Source organism: Medicago sativa, chromosome 5 (genome assembly GCF_051527215.1).
Source record: "Medicago sativa cultivar Bolivia chromosome 5, Bolivia_mono, whole genome shotgun sequence".
NCBI classification, from domain to species: Eukaryota; Viridiplantae; Streptophyta; class Magnoliopsida; order Fabales; family Fabaceae; genus Medicago; species Medicago sativa.
In genome coordinates, this window is record NC_140753.1 from 24,046,557 (window position 1) to 24,064,983 (window position 18,427).

The window sequence follows — 18,427 nt, forward strand, 5'->3', positions numbered from 1 at the left end:
ACATTGCATAATTTATGCAAGGCTGGGGGTTCGAACCCCGGACACATCACTTCTCTACATTTAATTGTGTGAACATTAACCACTAGGCTACTAGACTAGAAAAATAAAAAATAAAGACTAAGTTTATAAGTGAATAAAAGTGAGGAATCAAAATTACAATTAAACCTAAATTTAGTTGTACTTCTATATAATACTAGTAGGTTAAAGCAATTTTAATGTTTTTTTTAATAGTTGTACTTCTATTGAAAAAGGTTTTTCAACTTTTGAAATTGTAAAAGCAAAATGATGAATTCTACAACTAAAAACTTTGATAAGTAGTTTACAGTGGTAAGTCTATGATTATGTTATTCTTATGAGATATAAAATGATCTTATTGATGATTGGTCAAAAATAAGATTAATGTGAGTTGAATTTTGAAGCACTCATATTCATTTTGAGAGCATGAATTTTAAGTGTTTTGCGCATCAAAAACATCTTTGTCCTCCATTGTTGGTGGTATTGACAATTTCAGCGACATCAAAACACCAGTTCCGAAGTTCAAACCCAAGTGTTGTCATTTAATAGTGTCTATCGTGTTTATTTGCCATTTCTTTTAAACTGACTAAATAAAAATGAAAAAGTGCTTTGCGCAAATTGACAGAACTTAAGAATTTGAAAAATAAGTTACAAAACAAATACATAGTAATCCCTAGCAATTTCGACAAAACGCATGAGAATGTGGAACTCTTAGATTAATTCTTTTATTTTTTAAGGACATTAATTCTTCTTAAAAACTGTATTTTGCATTGATAACAAAATGAAAAAAAGCATATATCCTAGTACATGTTTGAAAACTCAGTGACTCACCTCCACCTCAAGGCCATTCGCACTTTCAAAATGTAGTTTTTGTTGAAAACAAGTTGGGATGACTGTTCGGTCAAAAAAGAAAGAAAGTTGGCATGATTATGAAGAGAACCAAACACATATTTAGTGTACTAAAGTAAACATAAGTTTGAGTTAGCTCTCCTACGGTTTCTTAGGAAAAGGAGCTATAGTAATCTGAGTTCCGTTGAAAAATAGATAAAGTTTGTTCAATATTTGTTTCACCAAAAAATTAAACTCCGATTCTCTCTAACAATTCAAGCGCAATCACTTGGTTAAGATACATGTCAATCTAAGAATAGTATAACGTGTAAACTTTAATTTAATAAATATTTTACATTACATTTTAATGGACTGGGTGTAATTCCCACCCCAATTTAAAAACATATGACAACGAACTAATTCTTAGTTTTAGTGCCGTAACATGTGAATGTGACGCACCAAAAAAGAGCGCAACGTTTTTTCAAGAAAACACATGAAAGTAATTAGTATTATAACGTCACCAACATTTAATAGACAAAAAAAAATACGACTTTTACTACCAAAAATCATTTTCCGTATCTATGACCAATTGAGTGATTACCAACACGTGATTCATGCAATGAATCAAGGTTAAGAAAAAAGCAAACATTTGCTGAACCGTAACAAACAAGGAAAATAAGGTAAGGAAAGATATCAAAGAAGAAAAACTTAGATATCTTAATAGAAATCCTTCCTATGGCAATATAGAAAAGAAAGAAGGCACTAATAACACGATTGGAGTTAAATCGATTCGGGTTCCTACTTCTTTTGATTAAAATAAGTACCGACAATATATTACAGACCAATATTTCCAACAAAAAATTCAACCGATACTTAATTGTTCTTTGAATGCAAAAATGTGACTGTGAATACAAGGGTCATCCGAACCCCAAACTGAACAAGACATGTATACTACTAAAATTTCTCAGATGTGTAATTTACCATCACCTAATATTTTTTATAAAATCCTGAGATCCAACAATTGGTCAATTTCAGCACCAAACACAATAGACAGTCATCACTGTGGACGTTTACGAGGCAAGAGTGCAAGAAGAAGTTTTTTCCTTGGACCCTGCAACCCAAGCAGCCTTTGTAAGTTAGATAACAAATATCTAATAATCAAATAGTGTTCTCAACACATGCACATGAAAACAACACATTCTTTTCGTACAAATTCACACCATTCTAATCTTGTTCTTGTTACAGGCTAATATAGAAGCAACTTCAGTCATAAAAGAGTGAAAACAACAAGAGCAAAAAATGTAAAAGCAGAATACCTAGATTGTCAACTTTCAAAAGATTCGGAATGCAAAACTTAAAAGGCTGAAGGTAGAGAACAAAGAGAAGTTGTTTCCGTAGGTCGCGCCATAGCAGAAAATAAAAGGGGGAACTTGACAATACTTGGCGGGTGTTTGTTTCATGGATTGCAAACTTACACCAAGGAATATGACATTGAAAATCCTTGGTTCCCATGTTTGTTTCAAGTTTTCATAAATAATGCCTAGGGTAGGTACCTTTTATTCCTAGGAATATAATTTACACACGACTTTCCTACTTTTTATTCTCATGTTAAAGGAAAAAAACTGTATAGTTTTTAGCTCATAGCAAGCCTTGCCTAAAGGTTGTAATCGTATTGGAACTTTTCCCAGCATCAACAACTTGTTGGACACACGGGACACAGGCTAAAATTAGGGCAATCCAGCTAGACCTCAACCACCATCAGAACCAGAATCAAAGTTTGGATATTTCTAAACACGACTAGTTTACTTTTCCTTATTTTTAGTGTTCCATCTTTTGATAAAAGAAAAAATGACGAATTCTTATTACATAATTTCTCGATTCAATAGACACCAAACCTCCAAATTCCAGCTGTGAAAAAGAGGGTTTGGGAAAATTGAGAACTACGTTAATTAAGCTTCATACAGACGGATCCTGGAGGGGCTTTTTGGTTTATTCATCCGGTTCACATTGAGGACAGAACAAGAGGAATGTTCCGTGGGAGTATCGATAGGTAAGCCATTTACATGGCCAGTTAGTGAGTTTGGTAGTGGGTTAGGCAGTAATGTATATAAATGAGAAAGGGATTAGAAATTAGAGAGATGGGCATCTGGTCATCTGAGACAGTTATGGCACAGGGCATTGGGATGTGAAAATCGACATTGTTCTGCAATCCATACTTTTACAAAGGAAATTCAACCCTAAATCTTCTAATATATTAAAGATACTAGTTCCTATCAGTAGGAATTGGGTGGTATTGAACAAGGCAGCTAGTACTAAGAAGATGGATGCAAAAAAAATAAAAAATTAACAATACTTAGCAAGAGGTCCTCCAATGCAATTCCACTAATGGAACCCGTGCCACATTGTCTCAGATATGTACAACAAAAGAATACAAATGCCTAAATTCATATATTTAGTCTACTGTTCAATTCAAAACTTAAGCCTCATTGAACAACACCTGAATATAAGCCACAAATTTAAATGAAGACAAAAATTACCATAGGAATTCCAAGCTCTTTGAGGTCGTTTTCTCCCATCTGCCTCAATGCAGTCATATCCACCTGCGAGGACATATTAGTGTATAAGATAACTGGTAGTGCCAAGTTAAAAATATTCATAGCAGAAATGTATAATAACTTAATAAATACCATATTTTGGTATTTAACTATTCATATTTCAAGACTAATACAACACAACAACAACCAAAAGCCTTATCCCACCAAGTGGGGTCGGTCATATTTCAAGACTAATATTTAAGAATTTTGTATGACAACATATGATCACTTGAGAACTCAACAAAAAAAACTTCAAATTTATCTATAGCAAAGTTCAGTACAGGTGTATGGAACATCTAAAGTCAATTGAAGCTAAAAGTTTATTAATATTTTCTAAACTTGTACACCTTCTATCAGACATACTAAACAAAAATATTCTGTTATGCTTATAGTTTAACACTAGAGCAGATAGCATACACACACACATGCAAGAGTATTAAACAAGTTAGTAATTTCTTGAAACATGTTTCCCCTGACAAGGAAAGAGGACAGGAGGCTGAATAGATCAAACCATCTGAAGTCAAATGACAAAATACTGTGTAAAACTATCCCTTGATTAATAAATTGTCTTCCCCAATAATATTCCAGGTTAGAATTCCTATAGCAGCCAAATGAGTAAACAATTTTGACATTTCATTCAACATATCATGTCACAACATATTCAAATACTTTGGAAGAAAAAAAATCAGTATTATATAATTTCTTATCAACATAAATAAAGGATTTACATACTTCCTCAGCCTTGAAAAGAATTTGATATTTTTGTAATCCCAGTACTTGTAATAAGCCATCAACAGTTTGTGGTTGCTGTTCATTGCCCTGCATGTAAGCAGGAATACCACGAGTCAGAATGAACTGCACACATAATTTGTTCAGAGAATTAAATAGAACTGAAAATTCATCCTCATCTATACACCACAACCTTCCATGACAAATCATAGAGACTATGATAGCTATAAAAGTAATTTACATAAATTTCCAGTAGTTCAGAATATTAGTGACCAGACTCCAAATACCAACAGTAACTCGGACAATGTTGCTCCAATTGTTTAATTGGGAAGTCAAGAATCAGTATTTTTAACACCAGCATCAACATATCTAAGGATACTAATTGGAAAGAGTAATTTTTCTTCTACATTACAGAAAACACAATGCAATTTATATATGCATATCAATGGAATATAAAAAAGGAGAGTTTCTCTACTAGAATTCTTCCAGTTTTAAATAAAAAATAATGTTAGGCTTGCACATCATTTATCTTTAACATCTTCAATTCAACCAAGGATGTTACATAATATCAAAGATTCAAGTTAAGTTCATTTAACATGAGTATTATAAGCATTTTGACTACTTCTAACACTCCATAGGATAAACATGTAGGTACTGTACGGGGCTATAGAAAATCTAAGGGGTAAATCAATATAATTTTTTTAATATATGTGTGTGTGTGTGTGTGTGTGTGTGTGTGTGTGAATTTAATATTTTGTATAAGCATGACCAAATTGTATACAGACGAAAAAAATTGAGAGGAAAAAGAACTTGAATTATATGAAGGGTCATTTCCCTTATATGAATAAGAGGCTAGAATTGATACAGAAATGTTTTATCAATTAAATCCAATCACTTGAATTTATACTAACTTCTGTACAAAATTAAACAGTTGACTATAGGGATTAATTATCTAATTATTGCCCATAATCTTTCGAAATTTAATACATCACAAATCATAAAAAAAAAATATCAAGCAATGTATCAGGAAAGAGGATATTTACATAGCAGACAATAGGAAAAAAAATGTAAATAGTAGAAAATAGGTAAAAATGCCACAAGTAATATAGATATTATCAACAAAAAGAATGGAAAAACCTAGTTTTGTTATAAAAAATAAAATAAAAAATTAGTGAACAACAATTTATTTCTCAGATACAGTACACACCCAAATTGAAAACCCAATTATTTTGTTTGAAAATTATTTTTGGAATGAGACCACAAGTACCCAACACGTACCAACATACCCAGTATGTGCACGACTTGAATTTAGGAGTACCCATGATAGACTATGATACTATTGAATGGCTAACTCTGACTCTTTGTTCAATCAATTTATGACTAAATTTTTAACACAAACTCGGCAAATAAAATAGCAATAAAACTCAAACAAAATTTGACATTAATAGGCAGAAAATTCATAAAAGAATCTTAGTACTTAGGTGCAAGTCAACCCAACAAAATCAACTTGTGAAGTGAAGATTTCCTAAGCTTTGTAAGCACCTAATTGTAGGCCATATCTCCAGCCAATGTGGGACTTGAATTTTCCCAATACACCTTTCATGCCTAATTCATTCACTGAAGCAATCACTAATTTATCAGAAACTATGATTGCCCAAAAGAGACCTTATGAGTAATCAGAATATCCAGATTGCAGAGAAATCACAGCTAACACGGTAAAATAGTTATTATAAGGCAGATTGAACATCCAGTTGTGAAAAATCAGCCTTCAAAACATTCCCCATAGTGGAATATCATGAATTAGTGATTTCATTTAATTTACCCCCCCCAAAAAAAAAAAAAAAAATCTAATTTGTCTGTCACCATTGCTTTAGAACGGAATTCTTGAAGGGCATGTGATTTGGACAAAAGTGCATAACAGATTCAGCCTATACATCCATCAGATGGTCATGGGAAAGTTTTCTCCAAGCAACATAAAACAATAAAGTTTGATAGAATGAATCTGGAGATAAGAGAATAAGTAAAACTCACCACAAATGGAGGCCTTTGTGGAACACTGCCTGATGGAGGAAGTCGGCCAGGATGAGATGGTACAGGCTTGGCAGTTACTGGAGGCAAGGTAGACATTGTGGATCTTGACATGAAAGATGAAGGTGCAGCACTTGGAGGCCTTGAAGTTTCAAGAACATCCCTACCTGCATATTGAACTGGTCTGACACCATCGTATGTCCTGTTTAATGGCCTTCTCTGCGGGTCTCCAGCATTTCTTTGGGGGGAAATCCCCCTGGAAGTACTTGGATACTCTTCGGGTGATCTTTGCCGAATTTGATCCAGTGTCCAAGGAGAGTATGAGTTTCTCATGGGTTCCATACGCATTATATCATCAGAACTTCTAGCTGAAGGAACTGGCCTGAACAAGCTTGGTTCCCTTGGTTCCGGCATGTGTTGCTTCGAATTAAAACTGTTTGTCGGAGGGTGAGCTGTCTTTTTCAATTTTTCACGGAGATCGACATTCCTGTTATTGTCATTACTTTCATCTCTCCTCGACGCACTTTTTCGCATGAGTTTCAATCGGAGATCATCTTTGCCAATACGCCCATCTAAGTAAAGTAAGGAAAACGAAATTAAAATAAAGAAGTCATTGAGTAACATAAATTTGGAAGGGTAAATTCACTGCTGAGGGAGAGTACTACCGTCAGGTCCATTTCGCATGCTTGCATCTCCTCGCTGTCTGCAGAGAATCCAAACAACATAAATCATGAAAGTTAACTTTGATTGCATTGCATCATAAAAAAAAAAAAAAAAAAAGGCAAACTGTTCTGACTCTAGCACTGATCATTTCATAGTCAAAAACATTATCCCTGGTGAATTTTCTGAACAAACTGAGAACCTGCTAGGGGTGTGTGTGAATGTGCCTAAATATAATGTTGCAGGTCCAATGACCAATACCACACTAGCTATAAATACCGAAAAGTTACAAACACACCGTTTATTGCCGCTGACTCCATTTCCATGCCTCATGGAACTATCTCCACTATTTCCAATTCTGTCTCGTACAGACCGCTTAGTCCCAGCCGAAGACATAGAAGAAGAGTAAGGAACATCCACCGCAGTAACATCCCTCTTCACAACCTAAACTCAAGTGAAAAATATCATGTCATTCACACGAAAATCCCTTTCATCATACATCAAACTAAAACTCTACATTCCAATGTTCAAATCCATAAGCAGTGGTAAGAATAAAAAATTATACTCCATTCCTTTAATTCTAAACAAATAACTTAAACAAGGCAAAAAAAAAGACAGAAATGGAAAACATTGAACTTGACGTCAACAACAAAAAAAAACTAACAACAACAACCATCACCAAGCCTTATCCCGCTAAGTAGGGTCGGCTACATAGATCAAACGACGCCATAATGTTCTGTCATATACCATGTTTTTATCCAACTCATTTCTCTCTAAATCTTATAATAGTTTCTCTTATAGTTTTTCTAGGCCGTCCTCTGCCTCTAGCTATGAAGCACAAACTCAGACACTGACACCAGACACGGACACGTCAATCATAAATCTATGTAAATATGTAATCATATATGTTTGTGTCGTGTCGTGTGTCAAAGACACGATACGTATCCGACACCACCGGGACAGGCCTAATCTGAGAAGTATATGTGCTGACTACCCTCCATCTGATCTACTCTCCTTATTACAAAATCCACGTGTCTTCTATCTACAAACCCAAATCACCTAAGCCTAGTTTCCACCATCTTTTCTACTATAGGTACTACCCCAACTTTCTCTCTTATGCTATCATTTCTAATTCCAAAATTTCTTATTCATCAACAACAACTACAAATACTATCATCAATTAACAGAATAAAAAAATAATCAACTACTGTTTGATCAAGCAATTCAAAACCCAAAAAAATACAACAAAACCAAAAATATAGCAAAATCAAAGTAGCAAAAATGGGTGAAAGAAGTTAATTGAATAAAAGCACAAATTTGTTTGTACCTGACCACTGCGTCCAAGAGTAATGGTAACTCGACCCCTCGAAGAATTAGACATATCACCTAAAAATGAAACGACCTCAAATGCACAAACCCTAAATTAACAATTAAGCGAAAATTTCTGCAACTACAATACGAGGTATGAAGAGAAACGGTTTGAGGATTGTGAAGTGTTAACCTAACCCTAACCCTAATTTCATTTCCGCGAATTGGGTGCGGTGTGGCGGAGTTGAGAGGGTGCGGTGATGGGAACGGTGGAGAACGGAGTTTTTTGAAATGGGGTTGGAAGTAGTGTTTGTGCGCAGGAAAATGATGACTGTGGGATTGAACTAGAACCGTTGGATCTTTTTTTTTTTGGTGGTTGGGCCAGATTGGTTTTTCAATTATTTTTGTCTTTTTTGTCAAAAAAAATTATTTTTGTCTTTAAATAAAAAATTGATTTTAAATGATTAACTCATTCTTGTCAAAAAAATGATTAACTCATTAAAATTGAGTAGGACTTATCATAAGGAAAAATAAAGAGGAATCAAAATCACCTTTAAATATGAAGCTAGAGATCAAGACATTAAAAGACGGAAGATGTTACAGCTAGCCGTAATCCAAGGCTGCATCTGTAACAACTTTATAAATTTATTTTGTTGGTTTTCTTTGTAAGAACTTGGATGATTTTGTGTCTAAACCTTCCTTAATGACTTGTAACTGAGATAGTACATGGAAACTATGTGGCTTAGGCTATAATTATGGTGGCTCTCGTGGGGTTCTGCTAGGGTTTCATAGGCATCGTCATTTAGCATCTCATCATTCTTCATGATAGTGACTATTTTGTTAGCTACTATGTAATTCATTCGGTGCTTTATTAATTGGTTTCCACTCTACCATTTGGTTATCACCCTTAGAGATGACAATATGTGGTTCAATGTTCATCAAATTCCCAATCACAAAATCCACAATCGCCAATTTGTTTGGTTTACTTTACATGTTTGGTTAGCTCATGTTGGTTTTATCGGCACCCATAAAAGTTCTACCTCGCCATTCAATTTGGTGGCTTTGGTTTAGAGCACTGCCAATTATTGACTTTATTTAGGGTTTTGACCATCCTGGTGGTGTCACCTCCTATATGCATGCAAAAGGAAGTTTTTTTTTCTCAATAGATCATGTTTCGGTTCCTCACTAAAACCTACATTTCAAAAACGCTATTACACACAAGCCGCAATTAAATTTGATGATCTTTTTATCATACAATTACTGAAACCTTGCAACAAAGGGGGTTCAATTTCCATAAAAATCACATATGAGGTGTATGATTGAGGTGTGGTAGCTTGCAAGAATAACTTGCATGGTAGATTAGTAAAGAGCAAGGGAGACAAGACATTAACAAGTTTGTGATCTCTCATTAAAATTACAGTCAATTTGGAAATACCTTCGCCAATGAATAATATCTCTTGGTTTTGGGTTCTTTGAATTTCAATTTGCCACTACGGAAGATAAAGTGAAGGCTTGGTCCATTGGCGCATACAATCATCGACCATGATTGTTAAGACTTTCTGTTAAAACAATAGTCAAAATTAGTTAAAAATATTTTCTATCATCGAAGAGATTATTAGGCTGAGTCACGGACTAAGTCGCTCTCTTTAAGACGTTTCGTGACACTGCCCAAATTTGTGCAACTATCAACCACGATGCCCCAGGATAAAATAGCTCAAGCTATAACTGTATCAAAGTCTTACTGCACTGTAGGACCCACTCTAGAAATACACTTCAAATATGGTGTTAAGACCACTCCAATATGGTATTGATATCACTCTATTATGGTACTAAGATCACTCTAATGTGGTACTATGACCACTCTAATATAGTGTCTCCACCACTGTAACCTCTTACTTCTTGAAGGGCATAAAGTATAGAAAAGGGACTGTATTATGAAGATCATTCTTATTTTCAAAGGGACAATATATATCGAAAAAGACTATGATCTTAATAATACTGTTATTTCTGAAAGGGAAAAATTTACCAAAGGGACTATGTTACTGAAGGGACATTATAAACCGAATGGGCTCTGACCTTAAAAACACTCTTTCAATCCGAAGGGACGGGAAAGAAGGAAGAAGAAAAGAATAACTCGTCAACACAAGTTAAAGGAGGGAGAAGAGAGAAAAGTTCTTTGACAACTAAAAAAAAACTTCACAAAAGAAGAATGAGGACTCTATTTATAGGTGAGGAGACAAAGATAAGTTACAAATCCAATGACTAAGATTAGTTGACCGCTACAAAATCAATGACATGATCTCGCCTCATAAATGAGTACTTAATGTGATAGTTAAGTTGAGATTATTTTTTAATTCACATATGTACGCATAAAAACAATCTCCCATCCAGGTATGGATAAGAATAATGGATATTCCCCAAGAATATTGGTTTTCACAAACTTTGTTTGAAATTGAAATTGGGGTCGATACTCCATTGTTGGTTGATGATGCAACGAAGAAGAAAGCTTTTGTTCATTATGCACGCATTTTAATTGACATCATATTCAAGAGAATTTTTAATGAAGTGAGGGTTGGACGTGAGGGCTTTGAATTCTATGTTGACAAATATATAAATTAATTATTATGTAATATTGAGCTCGACATAGGGGATGGTAAAAAAACTCGTGGAAAAAATAAAATAAGAATGTTATATCTTCATGGTAAACATTTAAAACCATCTGTTAATGGGATGAAAGATTATCAAAAAACAAGGAAATAATAACTTCAAAACTGATCAAAACATATTGATCTTATAATACTAATTAATTACTTATTGTATCCATTGTCATGTTCTTCAAATTTGTTCTCAATAAAAGATAAGAAAGTGTTTAGGGGTGAGGAGTTCTTAGAAATAAACGATATATAAACACCCCAAATAAAGAAAAAAAGAATATCATAAATGGAACCCTAATTGAAGAAAAGGAAATGCAAAGAGCATGATGATGAAACTGGGGTCGCAAACATTAAAGTCTAAATTCTCTACAGTTCACAAAAAAAAACAGTTTGGAGCAATAAAATTAACCTTAGCACTCTTATGAAGAATTACATTTATTATCTTACATAGATATGGAAATCCAGATCTATATACTTTCACAACTCACAAGTCTTGAAAACAAATTTACAAACAAAGGAGTCCACAAAGTAATAAAGTTAACAACAACCAAAACAAATTTTCATCCTTTTGTTACCTTAGAAAATACCAATATAAAAAATAAAAAAAACACGTTGCACACTTGATATATATAAAATCAATACATATATTATAATGAGCTATAGTATATACAAATTCAAAGCTTGAAAAATAAAAATAAATCCATTTATATATATGTAGAGAGAGGTGTAACGATAATAGACATGCTTGATCTAGCAAACAATCGGACCATATAGCTTCAATTCCCTGAGAAGAGAAGAAAGTAGCATGATGATATTGATATGCAAGAAAATAGAAGATATCACCCTTGATAGCTAAGCTAGGGTTTCTTCTTGTTGTGTGAAGCCATCTTCTTCATCTTCTAACCTTTCTCTCTATCTTTTTTCTTTCTTGTACTTGTTTTGGTATTGACCTTATTAGAGATGGATGATGGCTTTTGTGCGGTTGGTGGGAGGTAGGAGATGCCGTAGTGATGATGACAGTGAGAGAATAATAATGATGATGAAGGGAGGAGGGAAGAAGACATGATGATTGCTGCGGGTTGTATATGTGTGTGTGTCGTTTTTGCATTGAAGGAAGAGATAAATATCACAATATCTTTTATTTATTTTTGGTTTTGTTGGGGTTTGTTATAGCTATAGACAGATTCACATAGAGTATGTGTTTAAAAAATGGTTTAAAAGTGGTTGCTTACCCATTTTTTATATAAAAAAAATAAGAACAAAAATAATATTATATTAAAATTTATTAAAAATAAAAAAATCTACGGTTGGATCTTGCTAACGAGTGTTCTGGAGACGCTCTTTAAGAATTTTAAATTAAAAAATTAATATTAAAAAGGTTAAACACTTCAACAAAAATTGTTACAAAGAGGGTCGAAGGTCAAAATACTTCAATTTTTTAATATATTAAATATACACAAATTTTCATTAAAACTTATTATTTAAAGTACTTAAAAGTACACATGAAGCACTAATTAACATTTACCATATGTGCAAAAGGCATTGATTTTTTTTGGGCAGACACTCCAAGTTTTTTTTTTCTTCTTCTTGATGAAAAAGTCTTGAGTTTTGTTGAGCAAGATATTAAATATTCAACAATCAAATGTTATTTTTAATATTAAATTATTTTAAGGTGAATTTGAATTTAGAAACTAATTTTATGTACAGATACCCAACTCTAGGATACAAAAGAATTCATAGTTTGTTTGTTTTTGGGTTAATTAACCTTTTGGAGCCCCCCATGTAAGTAATGTATTTTTCTCTCCCTCCTAACTAACACACTAAAGAAAATGTTATATACTAGACTTGGTTCATAAGAATGAAGTGAGTGCCAGGGTTGACCTGAGGAAAGAAAATGAAAACGAGAGGGTGGTCAACTAGGAGGTATTGGAGGTCAGCCATGTTAACATTTATTATGTATGTTTTTTTTTAGGGTCTTGTTAACTTGTGCCCCAAGGGCACAAGATAAGAAACTAAATATAGAAATTCAGTTTTGGAAATTGTGCATTCATAACCTTAAAAGCTTAAAAACTTATCTTTCCAATGTAATATTTATTGTTTAATTCTATTTTAAGATTCTTATCTTGTGCCCTAAGGGCACAAGTTAGCATTTCCCTTTTTTTTATAGGCTTAATTGCACTTTTTGCCCCCTATCTTTCCAAAACCGACGGTTACTGCCCCTTAACTAATTTAAATACAAAACAGCCCCCTAAGTTTGGATTCTATGGCAGTTTTGGCCCCCTGGTGCTTTTTTGACTTGGTCAGTGATGACGTGGCACCCAAACCCCTTATGTTTGGTGCCACGTGGATATTTGTTTAATTTTTTTTTTTAAATATTGCAGTCTTTTTTGGATTTTTTAAATAGGAGGAAATTTAAAAAAAAAGGAAAAAGAAAATAAAAAGTCAGGTCACGTGACTGCTTTTCACCATTGTTGGATAACTTAGGGTTAATTTCGGCCCCCTTTGTTTCATCATCATTCTTCTCCAATTTCTCACGTTTGAGGGCGAAAATCTGTGTTCGTCTCCATTGTTCGCATAATCTCGAAAATCTGTGTTCTTCCAGAAAACGATTCCGTGAAAATCAGATAACTAGGGTTTGTGTTACTATTTTCGGAGAAGATGAAGTGGGTGGATAAAGGCTTCAATCGAATGGACAATGGTGAAAGCTCTGCTCGTCGACAAGAGAAGACGAATCCTGACAACAATGCCTCAAAGTAAGATTCGTTTTTTGTCTTTGCTTGAATATTGGGTTGTCTTTTTCTGGTTGTTGTGTGATGCCTAAAAGTACAAAGCAAGATTCGTTTTTGTATTTGGTTGAATATTGGGTTGTCTTTTTTGGTTGTTGTGTGATGTCTACTGCATATAATATTGTAACTGGGGTCTTCTCTTTTTTGGTTGTGTTATGTGAAGTATGTTGCTTGAATTTAGGGTAGCAATACTTTACAAATACTTTGTACATTAGACTGTATAATAACTCTTGTGCTGTAGAAATACTGTGTCATTGTATAAATACTCGTATACTATATAAAGTCACACACTTTGTAGAAATACTCTTGTACACATACTATTGTTGTTACACTACTGATTTTGGTTTGGTTGGTGAGTGTATTGAATACAATAATAATGTCATTTAAGGGCTTTTTTAACTTAGCTAATATTATATTGCTTGCAGTGCTACTAAGGACCACTCAGTGAGGATAAGGTTTAGATACAATGGTTACTTTAGTGGGGATCCTAACTTTGAATACAAAAGGGGTGATACTTATGACTATGGAGGCACGTGGGTATTAGATAAAGTTAACCTAGTTGACTTGGACAAGCTGGTGAGGGAGTTGGGTGTAAAGGGGGACTATACTGTGTGGTATGCTGTGGCTGGAGGAGAACTCAAAGATGGTCTTAGAGCAATTAAAAGTGATGAGGATGTGGTAAGGTTCATAGCTGAGTATAAGGGTGAGGATAGTGTGACTTTTTACTTGGAACATCTTGATTTAGCTGATCTTGATGCAAGATATGAGGATGAGGAACATTCATATTCTCCTTTTGAATCTGAAAGTGGAACAGATCCTGAGTTTGTAGCAGCTGAAGGTGATGAGTCTGAAAGAGATAGTGAGGATGGGGGGTCTCTGAATGACAGTGACTATGACGAGGGCTTTGACTGGACAGATGTGCTGCTTGACCAAGTGATAAATCCTGAACCTGTGGTTACTTCAAATGTTCAAGCTTTGGTGGCTTTTCAAATTTCAAAGAACCCTGTTGCAGCAAGACTTGAAGATTTTGATGATGAGAATGGAAATTCATCTGATTTAGATAGCATCTGCTCTTCTGATGAGGATACTGACCGTGGTAAGCCAAAATTACATAAGTTCAAATTGTCTGAAGAAATTACTTTTGTGAAGGGACATGTATTCTCAAGTGGTGAACTAATTAGGACATCTGTGAGAGAGTTTGCTTTGCAACAAAGGAAAAATATTTATGTTAAGAAAAGTGATAGGAAGAGGGTTGTGGCTAAGTGTGCTGATGGTTGTCCTTTTTACATGAGGTTTAGCAAGGTTCCACCTAAAACATACTTTGTTTTAACAACTTATTGTCCTGATCATAAGTGTCATTACGGTGGGAGAACTAGATTGATTAGAACTTCTTTGTTAGCTAAGAAGTTGATACCAATCCTGAAACTCACACCTCGTATTAGGATAAAGAAATTGAGGGACGCTTGTAAAGAAAGGTGGGGAGCAATGTTAAGTAGCTATCAGTTATATAGGGCTAAGAAGAAGTCTTTGGAACTTATCCATGGTGCCATAGATGAGCAATATGCGCATCTGAGAAACTATGCTGAGGAATTGTTGAGGAGCAATCCTGGTAGCAGTGTGAAGATTCAGTGTAAAGATAGTGAGTATGGGCCTGTTTTCCAGAGAATATATGTGTGCTTTTATGCTTGCAAGAGGGCATTTGCAACTACTTGTAGACCATTAATTGGTCTAGATGGGTGTTTTCTGAAAGGAAGAGATGGAGGACATTTACTAGCAGCAATTGGGAAAGATGGCAACAATCAAATGTTACCAATTGCATTTGCAGTGGTGGAAGCTGAAACAAAGGATGCATGGGACTGGTTTCTTGAACTGTTATTGGTTGACTTGAATGGAATTGCAACTAAAAAATGGTCTTTCATTTCAGACCAGCAAAAGGTATGCATTTCTTGAACTGTTAATTATAATTGTCTTGTTATTTATTTATGCTTTAATATTGTTTATTTATGTGAAGGGACTTGTGAATACAATTGCATCAATTCCTGATGCTCATGAGCACAGATTGTGTGTTAAACATCTGTATGGGAACTTTAAGAAGAGACATCCAGGTGAGCAATTGAAGGAGGCAATGTGGAAAGCTTCTAGGTGTACTACAATGGTTGAATTTAACAAGGCAATGGAGAATTTGAAGAACATTAATGAAGCTGCTTGGAAGGAGATGAGTGAGCATGCTGTAGGTAGTTGGTCAAGGGCTGGGTTTAGTACTTACACTTGTTGTGATCTACAAGTAAACAATATGTGTGAGGCATTTAATAGTGCAATAGTTGATATAAGAGAGAATGCTGTTATATCTCTTGTTGATGGGCTGAAAATGTATATCACAGATAGGATAGTAAAACTAAGAGACTATATGTTAAGGTATGATGGTGAAATCTGTCCAATGATTAACAAGCTGTTGGATAGGTGTAAGAAGGAAGCTGAGGGCTGGTCTCCAAGTTGGAGTGGAGATGATAATTATGCTAGATTCACAGTTTATAATGGCACTGACTCATATGCTGTGAATCTTGGAGAAAATTCATGTGGCTGCAGAAAATGGGATCTGTTTGGCATACCTTGTCCACATGCAATTGCTTGCATATGGTATAATCAGAAAAATCCTGATGACTATGTGGCTCATTGGTACAGGTTAGTACACTTACTCTAGCTTTACTTTATTTTAGTTTATTAAACACATTAGAAAGGGCTTACAATTTAACTTGAAATTATATAGGAAATCTACTTTTTTGGATACTTACAACAACCTGATACTGCCTTGTAATGGACCAAAATTATGGCCACAACTTGACCTTCCACCCATCTTGCCACCATATGTCAGAAGGGCACCAGGTAGGCCCAAAAAACAAAGAAAAAAAGGTAATGATGAGAAGGTGAAACATTCTCAATCTGCTTCTGGTAGTAGTAAATCTGTGCCCAAAAGAAATCAACACAGTCTGAAGTGTGGAAGATGTGGTGAGCTTGGTCATAATGCTAGGACATGCTATGGTAAACAACTTGGTGACAGGATGCTTGCACCAGGGGAGAATCAGGTAAAAACTGTAATGTGTTTTACTGTAATGTGTTAAATATGCAACTGTCATATGTATTTAACTTGTATTATGCATATTTCAGACCAATCCAACTGTTCAGCAACCTCAAGCACCACCTGCACCCAAGAAGAAAGGGCCAGCTAAGAAGAAAGGACCAAGCAAAAATGTTGGCCCATCAGCTGCATCAGCAAGCACCACAACAGAAGCAACAGAAGCTGCAACCAATACTGCACCACCTGCTGCACCACCTGTTGCAACCAATTCTAGACCACCATCAACTTTCTTGAACACTGTCATCAACAAACAACTTGCAAGCAACAATGTGCCATCTGCAAGCAACTCTGTGCAAATCAAGAAGTGCAGGAACATTGGTCTGAAGAGAAAGTCTGATGAAATGGAGCCTATTGGAACACAGCAGTCAGTAAACAAGAAGTAGTGCCACCTATTTCATATGCCTCTAGAGACTTATTCTATATTTTGGGGTGTATTGCAATTTAAGTACTCTTTTGTTGGCATTATATTTTGGGTTGTAATAGTGAAGTATTGAAACTTGATGTCATGTGTTATTTTGGAACACATTAGTTTAAGTTCTGTTACTTTGGAACCTATTTAGCATTCAAACATGCTTGGTTGTAACTTAAGTTTACTTTTGGATATGATATTTTGCGACATAATATCAGGCTTTTTTTTTATGTGTTCTACTCTGTCCTCTATGTCATATTTTCATGTCATTATCTTGCATATGTTCAATGCTCATAACCACAAACATTTTTCATTCACTTGCCAAAATCAATGGTTACAAACATTTTCATTAACTTGCCGAAATCAAAGGTTACAAACATTTTCATTAACTTGCCGAAATCAAAGGTTACAAACATTCAACATCATTCAGCTTCTTTACAATAAAAAACAACTTGAAACTTAACAACATCAATACAACTATCAACCTTGTTTCATAGCTAACCCTAGAGCTAAAAGGCCAAACATGAACATCATCATTCCTAACACAACTATGACAATTACAAGACTTCTTTCTTTCTTCTTCAATTCATCATTCTTCCTCAACAGTGCTCGAATTATTTTCTTCTGCCTATCAGGTACCTCAGGATCATACCACCTAAAAAAATTGCATTTTCTTCTGACAAAATACCTTCCACAGCCGTGAAACCTCCTCCCTGGATTCTCATCAGTCCAAGCAGTCACCAATGGTGAATCAACACCACAATGACAAACCAACTTGGTTATGTGCTTCAATGTTGAGCCAGTAATGGATGAAGATGAATATTCAACCATTTTTGGTTTCCAGCAAAAACTGATCAAAAACTGTGTAGTTATGTGATTCAGATGAACAAACAGAGCCCAAAACGAAATCGAAATTGAAATTGATTTAAGAAGAAAGAAACACGCACAAAGAATGGAGAAGAAGAAGGAGGAAATCGATTTGAGGTTGAAGAAGAAGGTGGATTGAGGTCGATTTGCAGATTTGGGAAATTGGGGGTTTTTAAACCCTAATTTCTAACCATTGAAGATTTTGGGAAATTGGGGCACGTGATTTCTATTTTCTTTTTCCTTCCTCCTATTTAAAAAATCCAAAAAAGACTGCAATATTAAAAAAAAAAATTAAACAAATATCCACGTGGCACCAAACATAAGGGGTTTGGGTGCCACGTCATCACTGACCAAGTCAAAAAAGCACCAGGGGGCCAAAACTGCCATAGAATCCAAACTTAGGGGGCTGTTTT

The 18,427-nt window shown here is 34.7% G+C and overlaps 3 protein-coding genes across 4 annotated transcripts; 1 reads left to right on the forward strand and 2 right to left on the reverse strand.

Moving 5' to 3' along the window:
• Positions 1–1,617: 1,617 nt before the first annotated feature.
• On the reverse strand, positions 1,618–8,461 carry LOC146921183 (Sterile alpha motif (SAM) domain-containing protein). 2 transcript variants are annotated; one of them, XM_085714594.1, is made up of 7 exons: positions 8,182–8,461; positions 7,153–7,298; positions 6,860–6,897; positions 6,198–6,766; positions 4,170–4,244; positions 3,381–3,443; positions 1,618–1,954 (listed from the first exon to the last, which is right to left on the reverse strand). In XM_085714594.1, the coding sequence occupies exons 1-7, from the start codon at positions 8,233–8,235 to the stop codon at positions 1,901–1,903; spliced, it is 999 nt and encodes a 332-aa protein (XP_085570720.1). In that variant the 5' UTR covers positions 8,236–8,461; the 3' UTR covers positions 1,618–1,900. The 2 variants fall into 2 exon arrangements, with proteins under 2 accessions (XP_085570720.1, XP_085570719.1); XM_085714593.1 differs by having other exon boundaries at positions 4,170–4,256.
• A 5,013-nt stretch (positions 8,462–13,474) lies between these two features.
• Positions 13,475–17,270, forward strand: LOC146921184 (uncharacterized). The gene is made up of 5 exons (XM_085711259.1): positions 13,475–13,569; positions 14,028–15,537; positions 15,614–16,284; positions 16,370–16,685; positions 16,786–17,270. The coding sequence occupies exons 1-5, from the start codon at positions 13,475–13,477 to the stop codon at positions 17,119–17,121; spliced, it is 2,928 nt and encodes a 975-aa protein (XP_085567385.1). The 3' UTR covers positions 17,122–17,270.
• Positions 17,271–17,627: 357 nt separating this feature from the next.
• LOC146921185 (uncharacterized) lies at positions 17,628–17,978 on the reverse strand. Its single transcript, XM_085711261.1, has one exon. It carries the CDS (start codon positions 17,976–17,978, stop codon positions 17,628–17,630), a length of 351 nt encoding a protein of 116 aa, XP_085567387.1.
• Between the last annotated feature and the right edge of the window lie 449 nt (positions 17,979–18,427).